Source organism: Dreissena polymorpha, chromosome 3 (genome assembly GCF_020536995.1).
Source record: "Dreissena polymorpha isolate Duluth1 chromosome 3, UMN_Dpol_1.0, whole genome shotgun sequence".
Taxonomy (NCBI): Eukaryota; Metazoa; Mollusca; class Bivalvia; order Myida; family Dreissenidae; genus Dreissena; species Dreissena polymorpha.
The window spans coordinates 63,373,053-63,383,273 of NC_068357.1; the positions used below are offsets into that span (position 1 = coordinate 63,373,053).

The 10,221-nt window shown below is 35.6% G+C and overlaps 1 protein-coding gene across 4 annotated transcripts in view; it reads right to left on the minus strand.

The window, feature by feature from the left end:
- LOC127874454 (radial spoke head 10 homolog B-like) overlaps positions 1–8,171 on the minus strand; it is a 64,651-nt gene extending 56,480 nt beyond the window's left edge. For 2 of the 4 annotated variants that reach the window (XM_052418785.1, XM_052418784.1), the window contains exon 1: positions 7,905–8,171. In XM_052418785.1, the coding sequence (XP_052274745.1) occupies positions 7,905–8,122 (218 nt within the window). In that variant the 5' untranslated portion in view covers positions 8,123–8,171. The remainder of the gene's footprint in view (positions 1–7,904) is intronic. The other 2 variants (XM_052418787.1, XM_052418786.1) reach the window with 1 other exon arrangement.
- Between the last annotated feature and the right edge of the window lie 2,050 nt (positions 8,172–10,221).

Here is a 10,221-nt window from a genome sequence, read left to right on the forward strand (position 1 = left end):
GCACTGAAAAACGAGCGAACCGAGAAAAAAAACGATCCGGTTCGAGTACGGTTGCGAATAAAATCAAGTAAGTACAATCAACGATTGGTTCACATATATTGCAGAGATCGGGATATTTTTCAATGTGACACAGTATGTACCAGTCCTTTTATGGGCACTTCTCAAAATTTATTTGTTTACAGACAATAGGAAAATCAGCGTCAGTAAAATGTCGACCGCATCAAAATTTATTTCCGAGTCTGTGACGCAACTATATTGTTTAACATGTTTATTATATTAAACAAACCCGATATTATAGTAGATAAAAAAAGTATTACCGTGCAATTTGATAATTAGTATAAATAATCCAATAAAACACTGCCATTATTTAGGATATATGTGTTTAGGAATTTTGTAAACACGTCCACCATAGTTTATAGGAACTGTACAGAAAGTTTGGAAATCGGAACAAATCGGTATATCTCAGAAAATCATTGATAAATGTATTTGTCGTTTTAATGCTTAGGGCCGAGTAATTTCGGCAAATCGGAACTCAACTTGCGTAAAATACTAGCTCAATTAACCGTTAAACTCCGCCTCCATTCTCTGCAAAAGATTCGAAGGCGGAGCTATGCACGTGCTATTATTAAATTGGAGGATTGCAATTGAGAAACAAACGCACGATTGGTTCGGCATGTTGATTGCTAGACAAAGGAAGCCAATTTTGTCGGCGCGAAATTTGTCGCTTTATTGCTTGAGACAGCAAGCGGCTTTCCTTTGATGACGTCAAACTGTCAATTCACACAGACTGCACATTTTCGGAAGACTTTAACTGGCTCCTTGTTTACAATTCCAGTAAAAAAACTTGGTAACATTAAACTTCGGATTAAATTATCAAAATAAAGCAAAAGCCAAGTTGACAAATATGATTGTATTAATTCGCGTCAGTTCAAATAAGACGTTTTGCGTTGTAAATCAACGAGTTTTCATGACAACAACAACTTTAACAAACATTACCGCGACGACGCGGGGATCGATCTACCTCGATTTTTTTGCATGGACGATGTCATAAGTCGAATAAGAGCAAACACATACTTTGTGTATGAGTAGTTTATCTTACATGAGATTTATGCAACGGGCATCGCATTGCGTAATGGTGCGCATCGAATTACGGAAATGAAGCGCAGTTTTTCGTTTTAATGGGAGAAGAACGCATGTCATTTAATGGAGTGTTTAAAATATCCTGATGTTACAAAAGGTGCTTTTAGGTGACTCATTTCATTTGAAGATATAGATGTCTTTCATTGCATATTTTGATTTTTCGTCTCTGTGTTAAGGTTATAAAAGATATGATGTCTTTGTTCTGATGTTATTAGTATTAACTTAATTTTCCAATAATGTTTTTTTTTGTGTTTTTTTTTTCGACCGCCCGATGGACCATTTTCAAAATAATTTTTGTAAACCAATAAAAAAAAAAGTCGTGGCCTAACGGAAGACTTTAGAAAATGTACACATTTTTTTGCATTTTAAAAGTGCAAAAGCTGTAGATTGAATGGGATTTCCACAGCAAGGGAGCATCACATCATTTAGTCCTGAAGTTTTACTTTGTGTACTTGATTTAGTTCTAAAGTTTTACTTGTGCCTCACGTGGGTTATTTTTTACTTAAATGTTATATGCTGTTAGTATTTTTCTTAGCTTTGAATGCTGTGTGTGCTTTGCATGCTCTGTACGCTTTGTAGGCTCTGTCAATCTCTTGCATGACGGTTACATTACATTCACCTCTGTGTTGGGCTCAGAACGGACTATTGTTATGAAAGCGTCTCATTCATGTCATGATCATTCCAAGCGTTCATCATTGAGGTTAGAGTATACTAAACAATCTCTTGCATTCACTGTATTAAAGAAAACCATCTCATACCATGATATCTTATATCAGTCTTAATTCATTATTATAAAATTAATATGGTTAAGAAACCAACATACATACACACGTCGAAGCAATTCCTAACGTCACTCAATAAAAATTATGTTCAATTGTTTACATTTGTGAAGCGCGTGGAATGATTCCATCTGCGTAAATGCGCAATAAAATAGTTCCAAAGAGTTGCATTAAAACTCGCAAGTTTTTGCACGATTTATCTTACATTTAAAAGTCATATTTCTTAATTTAATGCATGCGATCTTATATATTCAATCATACACCCTAGTTAATAGGTGTAATAAAATATGGGGCCGAATGAGCCTGGTCGATTTGGGGCCGAATAAGCTTGGGGCCGAAAAAGCCTGAAATTTCGGACTGGGCCGAAAGAGCTTGGGGCCGAAAGAGCCTGCTACCAGTAAAATATCTCCTCAAGACCGGAATCCCTCAATTCCGAATACCGGTCATTCTTTGGATCAAAATTGGGCCATTCCATACGCAACGTTACCTCTCTAAACCGCTCAGGGCCGGTTTATTGCACCTTAGACATAGTGTCAAAAAGTTGTGAATAGCGGATTAAAGACGCGTGACATTAATAAAGGTGGTCGAAAAAATCGCAAACTGTAAAATTCGCAAAACAATTTAAAGATACTTGTCCTGTGATGTACATATCGATCATTAGAGGTGATAATACTGATTATGATTACTGATAACGAACATAGAGTTCTTTAGTGTGTTTTGTTTTTGATGTAGGAAGCCATGCTAAATTTTAATAATTTTATTTAATTTTGTGTTGTTTATTACAATTGCTAATATAGTGCCATATAAAATGGTGATTTGCAGAGTTATTGAAGCAGTTGCATTAAGATATTCATTTAGATTTTTAAATTGGTAATTAAGATAACTGAGACTAAAAATGTCCGAACCTCCTTCTAAGGGAATGCGCGTGGAATTGTCTCTACAAGACAAAATCAAATTGATAAAAGAGTCAGAGATGTTCCCTAAATCTACACTAAAGATGCTGTCAGAGAAATATGAGGTAGGAAAATCGACCATCAGGGATATTGTGCGAAAAAAGTAAATTCACCTAACAAATGCATACATGTATGAAATAGTTTGTTTTTCAGGGTGCACTGTTTGATTTATGTTGTGACTGATATTGCTGATATATGTAAATAAACTATTAAAAATTGCTGAAAGTGTTTTTTCCACATTAGGCTATGTAATTGACTTTCTGAAAGTTAGATAGTCAATGACCCCTCTAAACCGGAATCCTCTCTAAACCGGAATTTCCTCTCGGTCCTGGGGTTGTCCGGTTTAGAGGGGTTCCACTGTATCATGCTATATATTTTTATGTATATTTGCCTTTTAATTGTAGTACAAATTGTTTCCAGTCTTTCAGCTTTTATACACTTGTTATCCTTATTCATCATGTTTTATAGTCGGTTGTAAGAGCTGCCTGAGCTTATGTTTGTTGTTTATTCACTCTTGCCGACTCAAAATAAATCTTATCTTATCTTTGATGGGTATTGTTCGAAAATGGAAAAAGACAAACATGATTTTATTTATATGTTTTTGAATCTGTGTATTATCAGAATCATATGCATACTCTTCTTTATCATGTATAACCATCAAATAAATTAAAACTTTTTTTCGGTTAAACTTAAAGTCGCAATACTACATGTATGAGGAGGGCCTATAATATGACAATGCATGATAAAAGTATCCTATGATTACCGTGTATAGAGTTGTTAAGGAAACATGTTAAAGAATTTCTGAAATAATGCAAACAATGCCACAATAAACAATTTACCTTTAAAGATTTATTTAATTCCCATTTAATGATAAATCATCGTCAAAATTGTTTATTTACAGTGTGTTTAACCTTGCTAAGACGATATTTCCATACACACCTACAAATTACATCCACTACAAGCTTTGTTTACCTGGTATCAAGATGGAAAATAAAAAAAACAAAAGAGTACTTGATTGTAATAGGCAGTATGCCAACTAAACTTCGAAATTTCGATTCATTGACAATATTTATACAAGCTGGAACAATATTAAACTTTTTATAACTTCTATTTACAAGTAAAGAAGTTTCTTTTTTATTGGTCAACCTTCTTTTGAGCAACAACAACACCTAAAATTGCTCAAGAATTGCTAAAACACTAATGTTTGTCATTTGTTCAAACAAAATTTCTGCATATATGTTACTATTAATGTATTATAAGATTTGATAAAATAAGCATCCAATCGCGGATGGGGTATACCCCCTGAACATGTGTATATGGTCAATCACCTATTATCGCCTTGTTCACCCACATATTGATCCATGCAACATTTTCTGAGAATTAGGAAAAAGTAAATGAATTTCCTAAAAATAAATCAAATACATGAAAGTGTTGTGTTTACACTAGCACAGATGGCTGCCTCACTTAGCAATGGAATAGGGATACATTATTTCGAATGAAATAAAATTTTGAAATGCAATTATACTTTTTTCTCATTTTGGTTGTGTCTGTATTTATTTTCAAGCGTAGTAATTTAGTAATAAGTAATGTAATTGAAGAAAAAAATGCTCGGAGCAGATGAGTGTGATATCATCACGAGAGCCGTGTTCTAAATGTTTACAAAGTGATAGACATCAGAAGATGATGACACTATAAGAGAATCGATTGATATAAGGGAATGGTACAATGTAGCTCATCAACTGGCTATTAGATTGCACACTGATCCAGTGATAATTTTTCATGTGCGTTTTGCGTTATTTGCGCATTGAAATTACCAAAAACGCATGAAAAAAATATCTGCGTCTAAAAAAGTGCATTTTTTCTCAAGAAAGAAAAAATCGGAAAGATACTTGTCAATACTTAACACGGCCTGAATTCTTCCCCATTTTATCGGAACGCAAAAGATGATTTTTACTATAACACCGGCTATATGTGAACTACGTCATTCAAATCTGCGTTTCATACTGGTTCTCTGCTTTGTGCATGAACTATAAGGTTGAATAAGACAGCGTCAAACCATCCAAATGTTCGCATCCGCTTTCGCTTTCTGAACTGCCAAAAATTGCACCAAAAAAAAATTTAAACCCTGTCAAATTCAAGTAACTTTGAAGGCTGCATTTGGAATTGCCGAAAGTAATAAACATGTTGCATCATCCGAGAGGGTCAGCGAGGCAAGTACATCTACTATTTCGAACAAGTTTTTACCTCAATTGCAAATAACTATATATATCCTCGACTAACCATGGATCGCCGTAGTCACAAAGAATCACAAATTGCAAATCAAAAACTAAAGTAAGAAGCAATAAACTTACTTGTTTCATGAAGTTAATCCTTTAAACTTATATTCCACACAAAAATGAACGTCAAAGTAAGCATCCTCGTAGTTTATAATCCAAAAATAACACACACATGCTTGACTGCGTCTTTTGTTTTGAATGTACCTTGAATCGCCGGAAATGACGTCGTCATAGCCTTGGTTGCAATTAAGGCCAAAACTAGTTTATTTGTGGTTCTGTGTTCATAACATATACTTGCAATAGTCTGACAAGTGTTAAAAAAAATTGGTTGTTAAATGTTTGTTTTTTATAACTGGAAACTTTAACAGTGTAACATATTTACAGTTTTTAATATGACTTTATTTTATTCTTCTGGTTTTTGGCAATGGGGACAGTAGAATGCATCACCCCTTCTTATTACTTTCACTGGTGTGCAATAACCTAGGTGTGTCCAGTGCAAGCATGGCATACCATTGCGAATCCCATCACACTGTGCCCACTTAACAAAGGTAAGTGATAAACATGCTGCCTGCTCTTCGGTTTGAAACCGATCACAGGCACAACAAGTTTCATCATCATCATCATCATCATCATCATCACTGCTTGATGTTCCTGGGATCACATTCATGCGCGATGGACCTGGCTTCGGACTGTCTACAATGAAGTTTTGTTCAGGGGCTTTTTTTATAACACATGACTTGCTTGTTGTTTTCAATAACCTGGCTGGGACTGATTTTGTTGTCTTCTTGGGTCTTTTCATGACCTGTTCATGTTGTTGGATGGCATTTATGACATTGTCACTGGTCAGTTCTTTGCCAGACACAAGCTTACTAACTGTTCTGTAAGGTTTCCTGACCGATTCATTCTTCTTTTTTACAAGCTGTAGTTCTTTTTCTTGAAATACATCCAATGGAATCCCCCCTTCTTCAACGGTAGCTTGACTTGACTGACTGTCACAACTGTCATGAAATACCTCAGCTGGAACCATGCTGCTCTTTGGTACAACAGTTCTATCCAGAGGGTAAATTCCTGTTCTTCTAAAAGAAGACTGCAAATTATCCGCACATAAGGCCCTGTTATATACCTTACAAGAAATTTCGGCTATGCTGTACTTGGTGATGGCAGCATGTGTTTGTCGTATGTATTTGTGCAATTGGACATGGTACATCCTCTGAAAGGGTCCATAGCATCCAACATCAAGGGGCTGCAGAATGTGGCTTGTATGTGCAGGTAGGATGTATAGTATGACGTTGTTGTCTTTTGCCCACTCAGCCAGTGTTAGGGCAACATGTGACCTATGTCCATCTAGGAGCAAAAGAACCTTTTGATCGCCCCTTCCTGGTACAAACTGTATGAAGTGCTCTGTAAGATATTTGCGAAACACATCCATATTTGACCACCCTGAATCGGATACAGTTCCACTTGCTCCTGCTGAAGAACCCTTTAGTAGGTCATAGTTCATTTTCTTGCCAGGGAACACGAAATATGGTGGAATGGCTGAACCACTTTTTTCATTTTTTTGCAGACAGGTTTCAAGATTATCAAAGTATGTCATGACAACACCCTCACTAGCCATCTTTGCCCTAACAAACTCCAGTGCTCTGGGTTTTGTTACCCGCATCTCTGGCCACCGCTTTAGAAATCCTTTCATCCATTTCATAGACAGAGGTTTATCTTTGGTGCGTTTCCCCAGCTGAACAGCAAACTCACTTGCAACATCGATGCATTCTTGCTGGGTATAGCCATAACCTAAGTCAGCCATCCTCTTGAAATGATTGACAAGCTTAGCTTCTTCAAACTGGTCAAGTAATGGAAGTTTGCCCATAACACACAACTCAGGATCAACTCTGCCAATAAACCTGTCTCTAAGTGTTCTTTCTGGCACATTAAACATTCTACTAGCCCTGTAGACAGTTAGGCCTTCCTCTTTCACCATCCTATAAGCATTTGTGAGGGCACTTGGTGAATAAACCCTATAATGTTTCTTCACAGGTGTGGGATGTGCCTGATGTAAAAATGAAAAAAAATGCATCTTCAAATTTATCTATCAGAACATGGGTCAGAAAAACCATCCATACAAATAGTTTGGCCTTACTACGAAATACTACGGTCACGTGATCTTCATTGATAAATGTAAACAGAGCAGACGGCAAATGTTACAATGTTTAAAAACGGAATTTTGTGTGATTTGTTTGTTTTTTCAATAATATTCATTTTTGGAATAATAAAAATAAGCTTTTTATCGATTAAATTCTTAATTACTTGTTAAATACCTGTTTAAATCGCATTTTGTCGAGTTTGACAGTTTCCTTCCGTGGGAACAGCTTTCTCACAACACTGTGACGTCACATCTCGCGCATGCGCGGAAATATCGCGTGATCAAAACAAGACTTGTAAATACGGCGAACCAAGGTTTACGGCGATTTTAGGTACGTCTACGATATATATTTGTAGCATGCAAGGAAAAATCATCCTTGCTCTGAATAATTTGAAAACCAAAAAATCTCATAACTTTTGAAAAAAGCTCATTGTTTCAGCATATGTGCACTTTAAAAACTCATTGGTTAAAAATGAAAAATTATCACTGATGATCAATAAAATCTAATACTCATGGATATGATTCAGTTCAAGAAGTGTGCACATGAACATTACTAGTGAGGACATACTATTTTTTAAATTGCCATAAAGTATTCATTGTTTTACATCGTTGTCATTACCTTATGACTATTAGTTCGGACAGTGTCGGTTCGTCATACACCGTTTCAGGTGATGGTGCTTTTGGTTGGGTGTTTTCTGTTACTTCTGGAATTTCAATAGATTCCCGTCCCTCTGCCTGAGGTGTTTCGCTTGGGCCTAAATTTGCCAGTGCGTCGTCTAGTTTCTTGGCACTCTTTTTATCGCCTTTTTTGGCTTTAACATCGCCTTTAGTTGCCATGATTTAGAATTTGCAACCACTGTAAACAACAAGGACGGGGTAAATGGATTTTTATAGAAAAAATGCTTTACAAAGTTTTAAAAGAAAAGTCATTTCCATATAAAATGGACGTAATAAAACAATAGTTATTTACGATTCGTATAGTATTTGTAATTATTATAAGAGAAGATACAAAAATATGCATGAAACACTTGTAGACTGGTGACCGCCTTTTGAAACAAACGTGCTCTCGTTGGCAAACAGAATCCATCGTTCGAAATAATCAATCGTTTCATCAAATCAAAATATGCTTATATTAGCATAAAACATGAATTTTTATAGATCGGTAGAGAAAACAATTCAACGATCGAAAAAGTATGTAGACAAAAAGATAAATGCTAACCCTGTGTCATTCTACTGTTAAACACAACAATTTTACCAGCTAGACTCCTGTTTGTACAGGTCATTGAATGTATTATTGCAAGAATAAAAGGTTTAAAAGCATTGAAAGGGAGACTTCAAAGCATGAAAGTGAGGTGAAGATAAAAGTGTGATAGTGTTAAACAAGAAGAAACATTTATAGGTTAAAAGTTGTTAAAAACACTGTTTTGTGCATTCAGGGACGACTGGGGAGTAGAGTGGGGCTAAGCAGGGACCTATACAAACATGTTATGTTTGTATAGGTCCCTGGGCTAAGGCAACGCTTGAACCTCTCTAGGTCTGCCTGCTGTACAACTGAGGCCGGTAGGCTGTTCCAGAGAACTATGGTGTAAGGAAAGAAGAAATATTTAAATTCGTTGGCTGATGTATGGTCTTGTCTGAATAAGAGTGGGTGCATAATTATGACGAGTCATCCTCATAGGCCTCTCAAGATATGATGGTAAATATAATAATGGTAGATATTATTAAGGTAAATTAACATAAATTATACGCAAAGAGCCGAGTCTTTTTAAAGGAACACTTTCAATTGTTCGTCGATTTTATTTCTTAAAGAATTTCTTTGAACTTAAAGTGAGTCTTTCAAACATATCCTCCAATTACCTTAAGTCGAGCATGACCCAATGTCGATCACTCTGTTTACATTAAGAACGCGGCTCTCGTGATGACGTCACATGCATGCGCTCCGAGTATTTTGTTTTACTAATATTACTACGCTTGAAAATAATTACAGACACGACTTATATAAGGAAAAACACAAATTAATTGTATTTAAAAATCTTACTTCAACTAAAATAGTCCAAATGCATGCCCATTTCGTGCATTTTTTTCGGTACTCTTCATTAAACTGGCGTATAAATTGCAGACCACTACCCTGGTTTAAACACAACAAATTCATGTATTTGATTTATTTGAATGAAAATTCTTTATTTTTTTTCACGATTCCCAGAAAATGTTGCATGAACGCACATCGCGAAAATAGGTTACATGACGAATTACACACATTCAGTGGGTAAGCCCTGTCCCGATTGGGTGAAAATTTTACCAAATCTTAATAGTAACATATATATGCCAAAATTTTATTTGAACAAATTGCGAACGTTATTTCTTTTTGAACTATTGAGCACTTTTTCGTGTCAATGTTGCCAAAAGAAGATCGACCGATAAAACAGAAACTTGTTAAATGGTAAATAGAAGATATGAAAAAAGTTAAATTAATCTTTCAGTTTCTCTAAATTTGTTCAGTGAATCGACTTTTCGAAGTTTTGTTGACCTCCTGCCTATTGCAAACGAGTTCTCTCGCTTTTCGGATGTGACCTCTCGACTCAAGGTAAACAACGCGCGTAGTGTATGTCATTTGCGGGTGTGTATGAAACTATCGGCTTTGCGTGGTTAAACACGCTGTAAATAAACAATTTTGACAATGGTTGAACAGGAAAGAAATAAATCTTTAAAGGTACATCGTTTAATGCGGCATTGTTTGAATTATTTCAGAAATTATTTTAGTTGTTTCTTTAACCGCTCGTCTCAAGGTAATTGGAGGACAAATATAATCTTCATATTTTATTTTAGACTCTTTAATTTAGACTTATTATTTAACTTTAAATATCTGTAGATAGCAATACTCAGTGACATTATTGACATTTACGTTACTAATTTTTCTTGACGCCCCTCCCCCCCCC